The following is a 20,320-nucleotide window of genomic DNA, read 5'->3' on the forward strand; positions in this document are numbered from 1 at the left end:
TCTTTTTTTTATTATTAAAAGGTCCCAAAGTCGATGAACAACACGGTCTGGAAGGAGTTGTGTGTGCATTGGGATAAGGAAGAGACGAAAGAAACTTCTTCCACCAACTCCACCAACCGCAGGAGCGAGCGTAAAGGAAATGACGTCTTCAAGCATAACTTGGGTGCTCAATCTATTGCCACTCTGGGGGATCGCATGGTAAGTTCAGCCGCTTTTTCTTCAATTATTTAAGTTTTGAAATTTTTTTTTGTGCATTTCTTCTAATTTCTAATGTTTGTTTAATTTATGTTTTTTTCAAGGCGGAAGAAAATGATGGCGAGCTGGTTGATGATCTCGCCCTAATGAAGAGGGCGCATACCAACAAGAAGACCGGCCAGATTGATGATGGTCTTGTGAGGGAAGTGGTCACCCTGGTCCAAATTCAGGTGCAAGACGAAGTGTCTCAACTTCAAACCGAGGATGACGATTTGACGGCTTCGACCGACTTGTCCCGGGTTCGAATCAACGAAATCGTTGAATCGGTAAGTTCTTTTTTTAAGTTCAATTCATTTATTTCTTGATTTTTATTTTATCATATTTTTATATTATTTAAATTTGGCTATTTTCTATTTCAGTCGGTTCCAAAGAAGAAGGGACGTTTTGTCGGTTTGGGTCGTCGCTCCCGATCGGTTCCTCCTTTTTCTGCACCACCGCCCTTTGTTGATCCAGAAGTACTTACGGCTCAGTTGAAGGATAAGGATGATCGCATATCTTTGTTGGAGACCCAGATGGCGGCTCAACAGGCGGGCTATGAGGCACATAAGAGGCTGAACCAGCAAATGATGGAGATGATGAAGATGATGTACTCGAACAAGGTGTTCCCGAACGTGCAAGACCCGTAGTTTTTTTTTTTTTCAAAAACTCGGAATGTTTTATTTTTATTTGTACAACTTTGAATATTATCTAATATGTTTTCAATTTTAATTTTAATTTTATATTTTCGAATTTAAATTTCAAAAATTTTATTTTTAAAAAAAAAAATTAATTTTTTTTGAAATTCCGAGGAAATGAACCCTCGGAAATTTCCGATGAACATTTCCTCGGAATAAGTCGTCGGAATATACCGAGGGACTCCTTCCTCGGAATTTTCCGAGGGCTCCATTCCTTGGAAATTCCCGATGAAAATTCCGAGAAACATTTCGTCGGAACTTCCGAGGATTGGACCATCGGAAAGTCCATCGAAATATCCCGAGGAAGTTCTCCCTCGGTATATTCCGAGGACCTTTCCGACGAACTGGTGGTCCTCGGAGTTTCCTCGGAAATTCATTTCCTCGAAATTCCGTCGGAAATTTCCGAGGGATTTCCGAGGAAAAATGAATTTCCGAGGACTTATTTCTGAGGACTTGTTTCGTCGGTATGTCGTCGGAATAACGTTATTCCGATGACATACCGATGATTTTTTCTCTCGGTATGCCGCTGCTTTCTTGTAGTGCATATCCACAACCGCCTCCATTGTGGTATCCACGACCACGTCCTCCACCCCCACCACTTTTTCCATGGACTGAGCCTCGTCACTTTGTCGATAGGAAAAAAGAAGAATTATGGTTAGGAATTAGAAAAAGAAAAAAGTAAACTGATGAGATAAAGTTTTTGAAATTTGAAATTGAAAAAAAAAAGTAAGGAAGAAGTGTGTGTCAATCAGAAAGTGTGTGTCAATCAGAAAGTGTCTAATTGAGTAATTGGAAACTCATAAAGTGTCATAAAGTGTCTATGAAAGTATATTTTTCGTTGTAATTATAGAAGTTTTATCGACCAACCGTTTTCATTTGTTGCCTCCAGTAACAATGTTCCGTCTTGATCATGTCTTTGCTTTTTGTTATAATTTGACTGCTAAGTGAAGTTTTCATTCGATGATTCTATCTAGGTCTGCGGATTTTGCCCGAACCGGACCAGTCGAACTGATTTTTTTTGGTTTTCAGTTTCATTACGGTTTTGAGTTTTAGTTTAATAGGTATAATTTTGAAAATAAGGTTTTTGATTCGGATTGGTTTATTTAGCAATTTTCAAAAATAACAATTTAAAGAATAACCAAAAACCTGTAAATAACTATATTTAACAGAAATTATCCAATTTTTTAAAATAATACCTAAATCCTAAAATTCGATAATTTTTGCAAAAAAAAAAATAATAAACCAAAATTTATAGACAAATCTAACCAAACCGATTTCATTTTCGGTTCATTTTGGTGGATTGTGGCAAAGCCGAATTAAACGAAACCAAAAATACCCGAACCGCCAAATTCTATCTTTTGCAACCTTTCATTGTTACGTTTCCACCTTTATCTTTATCTTGAGTTTGAATAACACGCAAAAGACCTGAATCAGTCTCCTATCAATATTTCTAGGGTTAATATGGAATCTCCTTGTTCTTGTTCCCGAAACAATGCCAGATTGAACCAATTCGAAACCGACCCACTTCGAAATCTCTTTGCGCAAGGAAGTGAAAAGCATATCAAGATAACAAGTAAAAAGTTAATATGTTGCACTGAATTTATGTTACAGTTTCATTCATTAATCGAACACAAGCATGCAAGTTGTGGAACCTCTTGGCATAGAAAATAAGTCATCCATCTTTGGCTGCTTCTCGAACAAGCCACTTGATTCAGCGAAGATTTTTGTCGTTTTCAAACATAGTGCATGCTTCAGGAGATAACTCACCATCTCCTTTTCTGCGCATGTCCCTGTGTATTCTCTCCACTTTAGAGTTTGAAGACTCGAAAGCAAACATCTAGGAACAGAACTAGACGGCTTCAAGCAATCCAAGGTTGTTGTAAGTTTCTGAGACCAGATAGTAGAAACAATGTTTTTTTTTTTTCGTCGAAAGGCTATTCTATTACTCAAACTTGAGGTGGCCTGGGTAACCAAACCGGAATAGAACAACCAATAAAACATAACTCCCTATGGAAGGATCTAGCAGTCTTAGCCAAAAAGTCAGCCGTTTGATTGCGTGCCCGTGGGACGTGAACGATTTTAAAATCCGGAAAGCATATCTGTAGCGTCTCTATCCTCTCCAATTCCGTCGCAAAGCTTGGCCACGCCTGAGGTTCCCTCACCATTGCTATCAGTTCCTTACAATCTGTCCCGAAGCTCTGGCAGTTCGAATGTTGCAGCATATTCTCCATCGCCCATCGCAGTGCCTCTACTTCCGAGTGAAAAGCAGATTCACCCCGAGGGAAATTCCTTGTCCCCATAAGCTGTGCATTCCCAGATCCATCCATCCACGCCCATCCGCATCCACTAAAGTTAGCAGAAGACGTTCAAGATCCATCTAGCAAGCAAATATTTCCCAAGCTTATGACTTGGGACTCCTCATTTGTATTAGCTTGTGTTACAGGTTGTACCACATCATTAGCATCAAACCAGGCTTGACATTCGCTCTCCGCATGTCGGACTAACTCCAAAGTAGAAACAATGTTAGTGTATGTATTACATCATAAGATAATAAAGTACTAAAAGAAAAAATACTAACATTTTTCTGCAAAAATAAATTTACATTAATCTTGAGAACCGATAAGTTTATAGAACGTTCGAGCAAATATATAAGCAATTCTTCAAATACGCCTCTGTACATACTCAGCTTCAACTGTACAATCCGACGGTAGATGCTTGTATCCTAGAATATAATATAAAAAAACGAGATTTCTCATTTATGTGATATCCCAACACCAATACAGAACGAAAAAGCTTACCTCGAAGTTCGATGGAGATCTGATTCTAACCCTCACATAGAACGTGGACCCAAAATCTTCAACGTTTAAGTACTTCAAAGAAGGTGTGCTTATCTCTAAACTCTGAATATAATCATCCAATAGAATAGGCGAGTGTTCGGTGCCACTATTTGTCACGATGGTTAATTTCTGTAACGAAGGCATTACGAAATGCAACTTTGACATAATATGATATTCTAGTCTGAGGTCAGAAAGTAGAGGGCAACTGGATAAAATCTTCAGAATGGATTCGTCTTTGAGCAGCATCAAGTGATAAAAGTGCAGAGTTTTGAGGGATGGGAGACAGACCGTCGGAAGAACATTCACTAAGATCCTGCCTTCGAGTTTCAAGACAGCAAGTTTTTGGCAGGCAAACAAGACGGAAGGCAATTTGATATATCCACTATAACCAGCAAAAACCTCGAGCTTGCTCAGGTTGCACATAACATCGGTTCTAATCCACTTAGTGTTGGAACCTGTTTCTTGACAAATCACAAGGCTGACAATTTTGAGTTTTCAGGCGATGTTTCCGGCCAAACCGGTGGTTGTCTTTGCCAGATTAATAACTCATTATGTAGCTTGCTATGAGTACTAAAATCTAGGATATTCATACTCATTATGTAGCTTGCGATTTGCTATATGCTTATTTCTTTTGAAAACGAGTTTGCGATTTGCTTTATAGCCCTTCTGCGAAACGTTTCTTATTTATTTCATAACGCTTTGCGGATTGCTTTCTAGCATTATCGCGAAACGTTTTTGATACATTATCAAAACGTTCTATACATGAATCGTTTCAATAACCGCTTTCTTAACCGAGTTTGTGAAACATTCTAAGTCTATACAAAACGGTTTCTGCGAACGCTTTTAAGCGAGTTTGCAGAACGTTTTCTCAAGACATATCGATATGATTTGGTTCAAACACCAAAAATGAACATCGATTTTAGACTATTATTTTCTTTAAAATAATATGTTATTTGTTGAATGGAGTACTAATCCGGTTTCATGTTTTCTCTATAGAAAAATGACGAACGATAACAACACCCTCATTGACACCACAGCATTGACACCATGTATGTCATTTAGACTCCACGCAACGCTGCAGAAACTGATGCAACTGGCGTGACAACCGCTGCAACCAACACAACGTCAACCGCTGCAGCAACAACAACAACTACCCTTCCAGTGGGTAATGCTGCCGATGAAACCACGCGTCGTAGCCTATTCAGTGCTGGTCTTTATCAGATGGGTTCAGTTTCAGGAACCACAAGTGGTCCGGTGGCAGTTCAAACTCCTCCGTCTGTACCTAGCTTGTTTACTCAAGGACTGATGCCAGACAAATTTGACGGCAAAGGCTTCAAAACGTGGCAGAAAAAGATGCTGTTCTTCCTCAAAACATTGAAGCTGGACAAATTCATCCATGAGGACAAGCCCCTTGTCCCTTACGGGATTGATGATGTGCACACTCTCGCAAGTGTTGACATCTCGGTGCATTCCGACTTTGTCTGCAAAGGATACATCTTGGGTCGCCTCATCGACCAATTGTACCGAGTCTACCGTGAGATTCCCACTGCGAAGGAGCTGTGGAGATCCCTGGATAAGAAGTATAGAGGTGAGGATGCTGGCTGCCAGAAGTATGTGGTTTCAAAATTCCACGACTTCAAAATGGTGGACTCAAAACCCTTCATGGACCAGGTGGAAGCGTTTCAGCTCATCTGCCATGAAATCTCTGCTGAAGGAATATCCATCTGTGAGACATTCACAACTCTCACCTTCATTGAAAAGCTTCCTCCAAGCTATGCGGATTTCAAGAACTACTTGAAGCACAAGAAGAAGAAGATGGGGCTCGAGGAGCTCATCATAAGGCTTCAGATGGAATCCAGAAACCGAACTGCTGACAGGGTCACTGCTAAGGAGCATAGTGTCAACATGGCTGAGCACAAAGGCAAAGGAAAGGCACACGCCCATTCTCCTGCTAAGCCTTCCAAAACTGCTGCAGCCCTGAAGGCTTCAGGACAAAACTTCAAGAACAAAGACATTGAAATCAATGCGAATGTGGAGAAGTTCAAGGGGAAGTGTCACTACTGCCACAAAGTGGGACACAAGACTGCTGAGTGTTGCAGCAAAATCAGAGATGAGAAGCATCAAGCGAATCTCACTGAGGAGGATCTTGTTGCAATGGTGATTGAGGTCAACATGGTTGAAGGCAGCAACCCCAAGGAATGGTGGTATGACACAGGAGCGACCACCCACATTTGCACTGATAGGGCGATGTTCAGCACTTATCAGAAAAGCAAGACTCAGGAGAAGTTGTTCATGGGAAACACTGCAGTCTCCAAGATTGAAGGTCGCGGCAATGTGGTTCTGAAGATGACATCTGGACGTGAAGTCACTCTGACGAATGTGAAGCATGTGCCTGACATGAGGAAGAACTTGGTCTCTGGAACATTGATCAGCAAGAATGGATTCGCCACAAGTTTTGAGGCGGACAAGATCGTGATTAAGAAGAATGGGATGTATTTGGGAAAGGGGTATGTTAAGGATGGACTTGTCAAGATGAATGTAATGACAGTCCCTCCGAAAGTTGTAGCTCCAAAAATTTCAATGAATAAGCAAGAGCCAGTTGCTTATTTGGTTAAGTCTTTTAATATATGGCATGAAAGATTAGGCCATGTAAACTACAAATCTATACAAAGATTAATGAATTTAAATCTAATCCCTAAATGTAAAACAAGTAAACAAAAATGTGAAGTATGCGTACAGGCTAAACTCACAAAAACGCCATCACCTCATGTTGAAAGAACAAACAAACCTCTAGATTTAATTCACATTGATTTATGTTATTTAAAATGAATACAAACTAGAGGTGGGAAAAAGTACTTTGTGACCTTCATAGATGACTGCACAAAATATTGTTATGTATATCTTTTACATAGCAAAGATGAAACCTTAGAAAAATTCAAAGGATTTAAACTCGAGGTCGAAAATCAGCTTTAAACAACTATTAAAGTAGTAAGAAGCGACAGAGGAGGCGAGTATGATGGTCCATTTAATGTATTTTGTAAAGAACATGGAATAATCCATCAAACTACAGCTCCTTACTCACCAGAATCTAATGGAGTTGCTGAACACAAAAATCGAACTCTAAAAGAGATGATGAATGCAATGTTGCAGGAATCTGGGTTACCCCAGAACATGTGGGGGGAAGCGTTGCTTACCACTAATTATATCCTCAACAAAGTTCCACACAAAGAAACTGGCAAAACTCCATATGAATGATGAAAAAGTAATTTACCCTCGTATAAATACCTTAAAGTGTGGGGGTGCTTGGCAAAAGTTGCGGTACCGCCATCAAAAAGGGACGCTATTGGACCTAAAACTGTAGATTGCATTTTCATCGGATATGTACATAATAGTAATGTATATCGATTTCTGGTACATAAATCTGAAATATCATACATTCATGAAAAAACAGTCATAGAATCAAGAAATGCATCTTTTTCGAAAATATTTTTCCATATGAGGAAAAACAAGGTTCAAAACGAACTCGAGAAGAAAGAGACAATGACAAGAACTCAGAAACTGAGACAAACGTCGAGATTTCTATAAATAATATTTCAGAAAATGAAGAAAAAGATGAACCTCGAAGAAGCAAAAGTGCTCGAAAGAAAAATCTTTTGGTGAAGATTTCCTAATGACATTTTTAATCGAAAATGTTCTAAAAACTTTGGCAGAAGCCATGGCTTCACCAGAGTCTCCAATTTGGAACGAAGCTATAAGAAGTGAATTTGATTCTATCATGCAAAATTATACATGGTACATAACAGATTTACCACCTGGCTGTAATGTATTAGGAAATAAATAGATAATGACACGAAAACCTGGTGGAAAATACAAATCTAGGCTTGTAGTTCAAGGATTCCGACAAAATGAACGCTCTGACTATTTTGATACATATTCTCCAGTAACGAGAATAACATCAATAAGAGTGATGATAGCAATCGCAGCCTTAAGAGACCTAGAAATCCATCAAATAGATGTAAAAACCGCTTTTCTAAATGGTGATTTAGAAGAGAAAATTTACATGAAACAACTTGAAGGTTTTTTCATTCTCGGGCAGGAAGGCAAAGTATGCCGACTTGTGAAGTCACTTTATGGGCTTAAACAAACTCCTAAACAATTGCACGAAAAATTTGACAATACAATGATGTCAAACGGCTTCAAAATAAATGAATGTGACAAATGCATATACTACAAAACAACCAAAAACGTGTATGTTTTGCTATGTCTATATGTAGATGATATTTTCATTATTGGAAGCAATAAAGACATTATCATTCAAACAAAGACATTATCATTCAAACAAAGAACATGCTCAAAGGGACATTTGAGATGAAAGATTTGGGATTAGCAGATGTAATTCTCGAGGTTAAAGTCACAAGAAATTCAAACGGAATTACCTTAACCCAATCTCATTATGCTCAAACAATATTAGAGAGATTTGAAAATTACTGTAAAAGTACAGCAAAAACTCCGTTAGATCCTCAAATGCACTTGACAAAGAATTCAGGTGAAGCGGTTTCACAAAACGAGTATGCACATGTGATCGGACGTCTCATGTACTTGACTAATTGTACGAGACCAGATCTAGCGCATGCAGTAAACGTACTTAGTCGATATACAAGTAACCCAGGTCATACACACTGGAAAGCTATAACGAGAGTACTTAATTACTTGCGCTACACCAAAGATTTTGAGCTTCACTATGGTAAAGAACTAGCAGTGGATATGTTTTTACACTAGGAGGAGCAGCAATATCATGGAAATCAACCAAACAAACAGTGTTAGCCAGATCGACCATGGAATCTGAGTTCATAACCTTAGACAAAGCAGCAGAAGAAGCTGAATGGCTTAGAAATTTTTTGGAAGATATTCCTATGTGGGAGAAACTTGTGCCAGCTATACACATACTTTGTGATAGTCAATCAGCTATAGATGGGCTCAGCGTAATCTCTACAATGGTAAATCTCGTCACATCAGAAGACGACATAAAACCATTAGACAACTTATCTCAACTAGTGTAATCACAATAAACTACATTAAATCTGTTGACAACCTAGCGGATCCATTTACTAAAGGTTTGCCACGAGATTTTGTTGCTAATTCATCAAAGGAATGGGTTTAAAGCCTATAACGAATGAAGATGTTTGATTGCAACCCTACATATCATGACTGGAGATCCCAAGACGTAGGTTCAAAGGGAAAACAAAATCAAACAGAATCTAACCAAAGCACTTGAGACAAAGTAGTCTCTTCCCAGCTCCTAAGATGATAAAAGTGCTAACAAATGTGAGAAGGATAAGCATAAGCTTTTAATGATTCCATAGCTTCTAAAGCGGAGTATTACTCAATACTTTTCATGGTCAATCACCTAATGAGTGTGAAATAGGGCAATTTCTACGAAAATGAATGCAAGGCTACATTCTCTAAGTTCACTCATGAAAACCAGGAAAATTCAAGGCCACAATGAACACAACAGAGAACTAAGTTTTACGAGAAAATGAAGCTGCGTTATGCATGTTGTCTCGGTCTACATAAAACACCGGTTGGTTCATGACATCATGTTCACCTTCTGGTAAATTAAACCCGACATATATTAACTATGAGTGGTTTAAGGTTTAAAAATGTCACCAATTCAAACACAGTCAATTTTTTGCGAACACTCCCGATAAGTCTGTCTAGTCTAGTCAGGATTAGAATAAGTATTTTTTTAGAGTCTATCGAGTCTGCATTTAGTCTGCATATGTTTATAAGAGTCATTTCTATTCATTTGGGGGATTGTTGGAACATGTTTCTTGACAAATCACAAGGCTGACAATTTTGATTTTTCCGGCGACTTTTCCGACCAAACCGGTGGTTGTCTTTGACAGATTAATAACTCATTATGTAGCTTGCTATGAGTACTATAATCTAGGATATTCATATGTCAAAAACAGATTAAAATTGAATGAGAAATGAAGTGATGAAGTTGGTAACTTAGTGTTATCAAAACTCTGCAAATTTGGCTAAGTGTCTACATGAGACAAAGTCCCACATCGGGTAAACAAGCTAAGGTCGAGTTGTATATATAAGTCATCACACATAGCTTTAGTTAAACGGCGGAGAAGGAAAGGCTTCCCGCGCGCGCCGTCGCCGCCCGACCGGCTGGCTCGGCTCGGCGTGGGCTTGGGTCTTGGGTCTTGGGTCTTGGGGGAGGGCCTTCGGCCCAATAAGATTCTTTTTGGAGCAAGTTAAGTTCAACGTTTTGCCATTAAATTTCCAAAAAAAAATGGCATGCTTTTTTGTTTTAAACAACATGTAGTTCGTTTAAAACAACACGCTGTCTCTCTTCTCGACGATAAGATTACACGAGAAAGATCTTGCGGAGTAAGTTTCGTAACGCCTCAACTCCGAGATCTTCGCGAGATTTCCGCCAACGTGCGCACGTGCACTACAAGAAAACAGCGGCATACGAAAAAAGTCATCGGAAATAACTCCTCGGAAATTCATCTTTCCTCGGAAATCCCTCGGAAATTTCCGACGGAATTCCGAGGAAATCCTATTTCCTCGGAATTTCCGAGGACCACAAGTTCGTCGGAAATTCCTCGGAATATTCCGAGGAAGATGTCGTCGGAATATTCCGAGGGATAAACTTCCTCGGAATATTTCCAAAATTAAAAAAAAAATTATAAATTTATTTTTTAAATTGAAATTCGAAAATATAAAATTAAAATTGAAATAAAAAACATATTTAAAATACAAAAAAATAATAAAATAGTTTTTATAAATAAAAAAAATGTTTTATAAATACAAAATTAGTTTTAATAAATATGAAATCATCTTTTTATAAATACAAAATAGTTTTTATAAATACAAAAAATAATAAAATAGTGTTTATAAATCAAAAAATGTTTTATAAATACAAAATTAGTTTTATAAATATAAATATTTTTATAGATATGAAATCATCTTTTTATAAATACAAAATAGTTTTTATAAATACAAAAAATAATAAAATAGTGTTTATAAATCAAAAAAAATATTTTATAAATACAAAATTAATTTCAAAATATGAAATCATCTTTTATAAATCCAAAAAACGAATTTATATACAAAGAACGGTTTGTATATTTAAAAATAGTTTTTATAAATACAAAAATAAAAAAAATAGTGTTTATAAATCAAAAAAATGTTTTATAAATACAAAATTAGTTTTAATAAATATAAATATTTTTATAAATATGAAATCATCTTTTATAAATCCAAAAATCGAATTTATATACAAAAAACGTTTTGTAAAATCGAATTTATATAGAAATAACGTTTTGTAAATACAAAAATAATGAACAATTTATAAAAAAAATTCTAAATCAATTCAACACAACCAAATTACAATTCTAAACCTATTACACAACAAATCACAATCCTACCCAATCACCCTAACAAAAATCTATCAAAAACCTTCTAAAATCATCAAATCTACTTAAAAACCTAACAAATAGGACCTAAGAGAGTGGGATAGGGTCCTTACATGATTTGTAAGAGAATGGAAAGGATTCGCCAGAGAGATCGTCGCGAGAGAAGGTGGAGAACGCCGGAAGGAGAGAGAGATCGCCGGAGAGGAAGAAGAGAGAAATGGGGAAGAAGATGCGTTTCGAGTTTATAAAACCTTGGGTCCGACGGATATTTTCCGTCGGAATTCCCTCAGTATTTTCAATTTCAATTTTCGCGAAATATTTGGCGGCTTGTTTGCCCGGTTAAATGAAAATATTCCAAGGAAATTCCGACGGCCACTTAAATATCCGTCGGAATTTCCTCGGAATATTTTCATTAATTCGAGGAAAAAGAATATCTTGTGCATGTATTTCTATTAATTTATATTGTTCCTTGGAATTTCCTCGGAATATTCCGAGGAAATACCGAGGAACTAGTGTTTGGGGTTTCAAAACATCAATTTTTTTTTTGCCGTATTTCATTTCTTATACAATTGTAATGCATACCATTGAATATTCTTTGTATAGACGAGCATAAACCATGAAATAACAAATTTCAAAACGAATTGTAAGTTTTCCCTTTACCGTTCATTAAAGTGTATAAGTGTTTTTCTTATGTTGTGGGGATTTCGTTCATACAATCGGAAAAGTGTTTATTATAGGGTAAGGAACAAATTTTTGACTTCATAATGAACGTAAGACACTTAATAAGGGTTATATAGGTTTTATTCAAACCGCAAAACGTTGTTTTCGGTTTAAAAACCCTATTTCCTCGGAATTTCCTCGGAATATTCCGAGGAAATTCCGAGGAACTAGTGTTTGGGGTTTCAAAACGTCAATTTTTTTTTAAACGGATCGATCGATGGATATATGTCCAAAAACGCATCGATCGATCACTAAGATGGACCAAAGCGTAACAATGTGATCGATCGATGAGATTATCCCATCGATCGATCGAGGATATCAAGTGTTCCTCGGAATTTCTTCGGAATATTCCGAGGAAATTCCGAGGAACTAGTGTTTGGGATTTCAAAATCTCGAATGTTTTTTTATAAACGGATTGATCGATGGATTTATGTCCAAAAACGCATCGATCGATCACTAAGATGGACCAAAGCGTAACAATGTGATCGATCGATGAGATTATCCCATCGATCGATCGAGGATATCAAGTGTTCCTCGGAATTTCCTCGGAATATTCCGAGGAAATTCCGAGGAACTAGTGTTTGGGGTTTCAAAATCTCGAATATTTTTTTATAAACGGATCGATCGATGGATTTATGTCCAAAAATGCATCGATCGATCACTAAGATGGACCAAAGCGTAACAATGTGATCGATCGATGGGTATATGTCGAAAAACGCATCGATCGATCACTAGTTCGTCGGAATTTCCTCGGAATTTTGTAAAATCCCTATAATATTTCCTCGGAATTTATCGGTTTTTTCCGAGGAACACATTTTTCCTCGGAATTTCCTCGGAATATTCCGACGGATTGATATTTCCTCGGAGTTCCGTCGGTATATTCCGAGGAAATTCCGAGGGAAATTCCGAGGATTTCATTTTCCGTCGGAATGTCCGTCAGAATACCGCTGTTTTCTTGTAGTGGTGCTGCATCAGTTACGCAAAGTGGCTCGTCTTCTCCTCTTTAAAAACTTGTCTCCTTCTCATTTCATTCTTAACGTTTTACACAACGAGAAACATCCAGCAAAATTCCCTAGCGTAAGTAGTTCAAGAGTGTTTCGTAGATTTTTAGTTGATAGGGCGTTCATGAGTGAAGCATGAATCGTCTACCATGGTTTTATCCTGGGACTGGATTTTTGTACAGTTCCGTCTCACTACAGAGCGAATATTTAGAGTTAAGTAAAGAGATTATATCTCGACTCCATGTCTCTTTTGAATTGTCTTTTCCTTAACATCGATTTACTATTTCATTTATGTCAATCCGGTTTTTCCGGCTTCTACACTTAGGTCTAATTTTTCATTCACAATGAACATCGCCTTACGTCTAAGAACAGGGTTTCAAGAGTATGAGGCTGATGTGAAAGCAGATACCCTTAAAAAATCGTGATAATCTAGTTTTATCACCGTCATACCGAGGAGCCTCGTAGGTTAGCCTGGACACCTTTGTCCAGAGAGATCTCCATCTTTCTGAGACAAGACTCGTTGACACAATATATTCTGTTGGAACGAATGACAATATCCTCAGCAGTAAATCTTCAGGCAACTCACTGATATTTCCCATGATTATTAAGACAAACCGAGGATACTGAACTGATTCCGCTAGGTAACGAGAAAATTCGAGGAAATAAATCAGGAGTATAAGTATCTTATACTGATCTCAGATCGGCCACACCGTCAAAGTTGAAACCCTAATCCAAAGACCAAACCTGACCTTCTCTTTTGTTTATTACATAAGCGTTGGCTTAGTAATATCAAGTTTTTTTTTGCTTTTTTTTTAATTTAAATATTGCATATTAACTATAGGGAAAATTTGGAAAAATAAATTCAAATGAGATTATATTTTGAGGAATACACCGTTTATTTTTATTTTTTTTAAACTACACTTATTTATAAGTGAAATGACTAAAATACCCTAATTAATATTTATAATAATTTTAGTCTCAAATTGAAATTTATATTTAAAATCAAATATCTCGGCGTTTTAAATTTAGTACAAAACTCTGTCTCATCCCAATCAATAGAAGCCTAGGGTTTCCTTTTTCTGTCGCATCTATCTACTCCGATTGATTCACAGTGAATTTAATAATCTATCTTGTTACCCCGTTAAATTTCCATGGACGCTTTTTTTTAATCAAAATATCCATGGTCGCTATGTTTAGTATTCCCAAGATCGGATGGTTTGATTAGGTGTAGCCTTTTTCTTAGGTGTAAGCCATAAACTTATCTTCTTCTTCTTTTTTGAATGAGAACCTATATTTTTACTGACCTTTGCCACGCAGCTGGTAAAGTGAATCAATAATATGGAACCAGGGCATATTCTTACCCATATGTAGGAGACTCTAAAAGTGTATCCACATATTTTGGAGAGTCAAAACTGATACAAATATGATTAAGCAATATTCCTATTCCGGATATGAAAAAGATGAGTTAATGGCTTCTACATGTGGCAACCTGGACTTAACCATCTGTTTCACCTTCTATGTCATTAACATTTGAGTTAGATGATCTATTTTTCAACCCTCAATTTTTTCCGATTCTCAGTTTTTGATGACTCAATCGTAACCTTTTGTTTCACATGAATATTCTGTAGCGAAATTGTTGTGTGTCATAGTCCGAAGTCATTTTAGCTGACATGAATGGAGGTCACCGGTATATAAAAAAAAGGTCACCGGTATATCTACTTTTCGTGGATCTGTGCATTTGATAAATTAGAAGCTCCAAACAAACGAATACAATAAGTACATTGTTAAAGACTCCCCATAATTAAAAGTTATGTATGTATTTTGATTATTTATTAATTAGATGTTTTATATATTTAAGGATTAAATGTTTCATCTCTAATAAATTAATAAATTTATTTGTAATTTCAAATTATATTTTTATTTATTAAAACATGGGCAAAAAAGTCTTATTACATATGAATAAGTGTACTCTTCAAAAAAAAATTAAAGGCAATATATGTCTCAAATTTCAAATCCTAAATGGGGTATTTTGCAAATTATCCCTATTAACTAGGTGTTTCCAGCACTAGACATGTCAATTAGGGCCGAAGCGCGTAGCCCGAGCCCGCCCAGCCCTAAAAATTACCGGGCTTGGGCTTAACTTTATAAGCCCAAAAAAAAATTGGGCCTTTCGGGCTAAGCCCATTTGGGCTTTGGGTATTTTGGGCTTAAGTCCGTTTGGGCTAGGGCCGGCCCGAAAACCCGAAATTTATATTTTAGCGTAAATATTATCCTTTTTTCTTGTAATCGAAACTATTATTAGTATTGATATATTATTTTAATATTTTTATCTAAACTCTAATATAGCAAATATAAAAGTTTTTAATGCACTTTATTGTTTCATCATTACAAGTGTTACATTTTAAATTTTACAAAAGTACATTCTTCTTTCATGTACAACATGTTTTTATTTTCAACATATAAAGTATAAAACGTTTGACCATGTTTATCATAAATTTTGTTCTCTTATATTTTTTGTTTTAATTGATATTTGATTATTTAAATCTTATTAAATTTGGTTTGTGTATAAAATGTTTTTAAAACATACGAAAAAATAAAAAATTTGTGATAGACAAGAAAATTTTAAACTCACTTTATACTTTTTTTATTTTTTAAAAATGAAACTCTTTTTTTTAATGAAAATTCACATGTATTAAAACGATGGAAATGACAATGACAAATTATTTTTCGAAAAGCCCACAAAAGCCCGAAAAGCCCACAAAAGCCCGAAAAGCCCTATAGCCCTATAAGGGTCGGGCCGGGCTTTAAATTCTAGGCCCAAATTATTTTCGGGCCGGGCCGGGCCCGGGCCGGGCCGGGCTCAAATATTTACGGGCTTAGCGGATTTGGGCCGGACCGGGCCGGGCCAGCCCGAATTGACACTCCTATCCAGCACCATGTGCATTAATAAAATTGATAAATTTAAAATATATTTCAAAATAAAATTTATTATTATTTTAGATTTATTATTTTCTTACCAATATTTTAATATAAGATCTGATTTAATTGAACATAAAAATAAAATAAAATAAAAACACTATTTATTTTAAATTATATTTAAAAATAGATATGTATATTATTAAAAATGATAATGTTAAATAATTTTTTATCTATTTTTATAAAATATATTAAATCAACTTGTATAAAACTAATAAAAATGATATAAAAGTTGTATAATTATCAAAAAGTAAAACTAAACAGTATTTCTACAATTTGTAGATATATGAAATAATAATATTACAATTAAAATTTTATAATTTTTTAATATAAAAATTTTGATAATCTTTTTTTGATAATAAAATTGTATAATTATAAAAAATAAATAAATAATATTTCAAAATTTGTAAAAAATATTATTATATTATTTAATATCATATTTAAATAAATTTATTTAATGATAATGTATACTTTATTATCATATTCTAGAAAATTTACCAAGAATATAAATAAGCATTAAATGTTATTGTCAATGTCACATTTAACTATAAGCTATGTCATGTATGATGTCACATTTATTTATTGAAATTGATCAGAGGGAAGACAGGTGTAAAAATCAATTTGCAAATAATGTTCAGTGGAGATAAACTAACCTGAACAACATCGGTTACAACGATCACCGTCCGATAAACCAGTGAAACGCCAAGACAAAAAGAACAATAAGTAAGAAAAATCAAGCGCAGCTAAGAAGATCTGGTCGTGGGAAAAAAGACTGAAAATCTGATTGTCCAGATCTGGCTGATAGGTCCTGATAGGTCCATCAATGATGTATCGTCAGAGCCGCCACTTCGAAGACGTCCAGCAGCTACTTTACACCGGTTCCAGAAAAGACCGGCTCTCGAAACCCTACCTGCCTCAATCAATCTTGTTGCTCCACCGCTCACAAGTCCGAGCCACTGCATGCTCTTCTTATTCAATCCGGCCAAGAGAGATTCTGCGTCGGTGCGGATGCACATCCCGGAGAACCGCCATCTCCAAAGATAGATCCTCCGTCAACGTGCTCTCCCAAGAAAATGGCGACAAGCCTCATATATCTTGATGTCTAACTTTCAAATCCTGACCTTGACCCTTAGAGTTGGGCACATATACCGGGACCGAAGAACCGAACCAAGCCGAACCAAAAATAGAGGTTTGGTTAGGGTTTGGATCCTACCAAATATTCCAATGGAATCTATATCTCTAGAACCAAAGAACCGGAACCAAACCCAGACCAAACATGAACCGAATTGAAACCGGACAAAGAACCGAATAAATATCCAAATTTCTATAATATAATTTATATATTTATATATATTAAATATGTTTTATTTTAAAATAATAAAATAAAATAAAACTGTTACTTATAAACCAAAATACTCAAAAAAGCGAATTACCAGAGTATTTTTTTACCGAAAATGTTTTAAATTATGCGAATTATATAGATTTTTATCCGAAATTTTTGATATTTAATCTGAATAAACCACGATTGTTTTTGAATTTGTAATCCAAATTGACAGAAAAATCAGAACCAAACCGGAACTGAATGAGATCCGAAATTATTTCGGATATTAGTTGGTCTCTAACTTTGATACCCAAACCGAACCAATAATTGAAAACCGAACCTGAACCGAACCGAATTTTATCACTAAAAGAAAAAATAAGATTAACGACGGTGGTATTCCTAGTGAATTCGACGTAAAAGAAGCTTTACGAGGAATTAGCGAGGAAACACGTTTCGTTGTTACACGTTCATCGTAACGCATATTTCCTCGCCAATTCGTCGTAACTTAGCGAGGAAAACATTTCGTCATAAAGACGAAGTACATCATTTCGTCGTAAAGACCACTTAACTATTCCACGTAAGAAGATCGCTATATTTCCTCGTAAATACCTCGAAAGGCGTTCCTCGTAAACTACACGTAAATATCTCGAAAGTATTTCCTCGTAAAGTACACATAAATACCTCGAATGTATTTCCTCGTAAAATACTCGTTTAACCTTCCTCGTCAATTCCTCGTAAACTTTCCACGTAAATATGTCGTAATTTAGCTACGAATTTACTTCATTTTTTTTATTTTACAGAATTTAAAAATATAATTAAAAATAATAATTAAAATTATTAATTTAAAATTTAAAATAAAAATCAATACGAAAATATTTTATAAATAAATAAGTTTTGAATTTATAATACAACAACCGGAAAAAAAAGAACTAAGGGTTGTTTATCGCCCGGTAGAATTCATCACTCCTCCTCTCTACATCTGCCTCGGCATGTGTGTCGGATGATGACTCGCCTGGAATGAAATTTTGTCGTCGCATGTTCCTTAACAAGGACTCCCATTACGGATTTGTGGCCACTATAACGTCCAAGAAGCCCTTGACTCCACCCACACGAGCTGTGAACGCAGATCGCGTCGAGTCCAACTCGTTACGTAGCTGAGTGGACTCTTGACGCAGCTGAGCGACTTCATCTTCCCGTGTCTGACCATAAGACGATGTCGCTCTCGGAACATTGTTGACAGAACGAATCCCCAACGTACGTCCCTTTTTCTTAGGGACAACCATAAAAACAAAAAATAAATATTGTTAGTAAAAATTTAAAGTTAAAATGAATAATAAAAAAATTACCTCCTCGTAAATCTTATCCACTTCAAGTGTGGATAAGGTGACGGGTAGTCCGTCGGTGGACTGATGGGTCTGGCGGTCGTCAACCTGAGCAACCAAGTCGTTGAAGATTTGATCGGACTTGCCATCTAGAAATTGGCCCGCCTTGTTCTTGTGAGTCCTCTCATAAAGTTGCAAAAGAGACGGGAGTTGTCCCGTCTCTTTGGCCTAAAAAACATTTAAGAAAGTTAGAATATATATATATATATTAAAAAATTAATTACATAAAATATTTAATTACCATTTCTAAACGGACACCGGCGTGGGGTTTTTGGCCCGTAGAGTGAAGCATCGGCCCGTGGCCGTGCTCATCTACCGTGTTACGGGAGGCAGAGCAAGACTGGGCGATTCTAATGGAGTCAGGATCCCACCAATAATGGATGAGGCCATCCCACACATCCGTGGTGAGCTCAGCGGGTTTGCCACGCTCATACCCTTTCACGATCCAGTCACCCTTCCATTTGGAGACCGTGTCCAACAAGCGTACTTTCACTTTCGCGTAAAACGCTTTCCTCACCCTCTCATTGACCCCCTTAGACTAATGATATTTTTGATGTAAAAAAAAAATAAATTAATAATTAGTTTAAAATATATATATATATATATATATATATATAAATCATGAAAAAAATAAAGTATATATAATTAATTAATAGTAACTTACAGCGTAAATTTTGAACCACGTCTTTCTAACGTAGATCGGCATCTTTTTCTAGTTCGGATGTGGCATGGAGAAGTAACCTTTGATCGTGTCGGTTACGTCCGTTGCAAGACAATTGTCAACCCCAAACCTGAAAAAAAACAAATTTAAAATATAAATTATTTATTAAGGTTATAAAAGAATTTTAAAAGAATTAAAAAATTAATTAATGTAACATACCACAAAGTTCCGTCCGGTCGGTCGGGGTCTATGACTGGTAAACCTTCTCTGCCTGGCTGACCGAGAAAGTCCTCGACAGTGTACTGCGAGTAAGGAGCACTCAGAGGCACCATCAGATTGGGATGTATCTCAGCAGGCATCGGAGGAGCCATCGGAGGAGGCACAGGAGGAGGCATCGTCGGAGGAGCCATCGGAGGAGGCACATGACAAACCGATGGTGCACTAGAAGAAGGCGACCGAGAGACTCTCAGAGAAGACTGAGTCTCGGGGACAGTCTCCTGACCCGAAGAACCGGGAGCTGAAGAAGAACCGAGAGCCAAAGAAGGCGGGTCTAAACGACTATCAGGCTCACCGAACATCTCTCTGTAATGGAGAGTAAGCATGTTCTTTCGAATGCCCTGCAAAAAAATTAAATCTTTGAAGTTAACATCAACAATATTAACAAATTCTATAATTAACAATTTCTATAAATCTAGCTAAATTCCCTACATTAACCACCTAATCAACATTAATTAACATAAAATCTGTAAACCTATCTAAATTCCCTACACTAACCACCTAATCTATCCTAAACTAATCAAATTAGAAAGGAATTAGAGAGAGTTAACATTGCTACGAAGTAAAGAGGAAGTGGAGACGAAGTGGAGACGAAATGAAAGTGTCAGCGCTCGGGAGTATATATAAGAGATTAGGTATTCTCGTAATTTCCTCGTAAATTTACGAGGAATTACAAAGGCCCGCGTTTTATTTTACGAGGAAATAGCAACGCCCGCGTTTTATGGTTACGAGGTCTTTACGACGATTTATATTTACGTGGAATTAACGAGTCCCGCGTTTGGTT

At 36.4% G+C, this 20,320-nt stretch overlaps 1 protein-coding gene across 1 annotated transcript; it reads right to left on the minus strand.

Annotated features, from left to right (window-relative positions):
- Positions 1–2,549: 2,549 nt before the first annotated feature.
- Positions 2,550–4,189, minus strand: LOC106441741 (putative F-box/FBD/LRR-repeat protein At3g56780). The gene is made up of 5 exons (XM_013883513.1): positions 3,728–4,189; positions 3,532–3,651; positions 3,371–3,429; positions 3,092–3,275; positions 2,550–2,786 (listed from the first exon to the last, which is right to left on the minus strand). Exons 1-5 carry the CDS (start codon positions 4,187–4,189, stop codon positions 2,550–2,552), a joined length of 1,062 nt encoding a protein of 353 aa, XP_013738967.1.
- Between the last annotated feature and the right edge of the window lie 16,131 nt (positions 4,190–20,320).

The sequence above is a fragment of the Brassica napus genome, chromosome C9 (assembly GCF_020379485.1).
Source record: "Brassica napus cultivar Da-Ae chromosome C9, Da-Ae, whole genome shotgun sequence".
NCBI lineage: Eukaryota > Viridiplantae > Streptophyta > Magnoliopsida > Brassicales > Brassicaceae > Brassica > Brassica napus.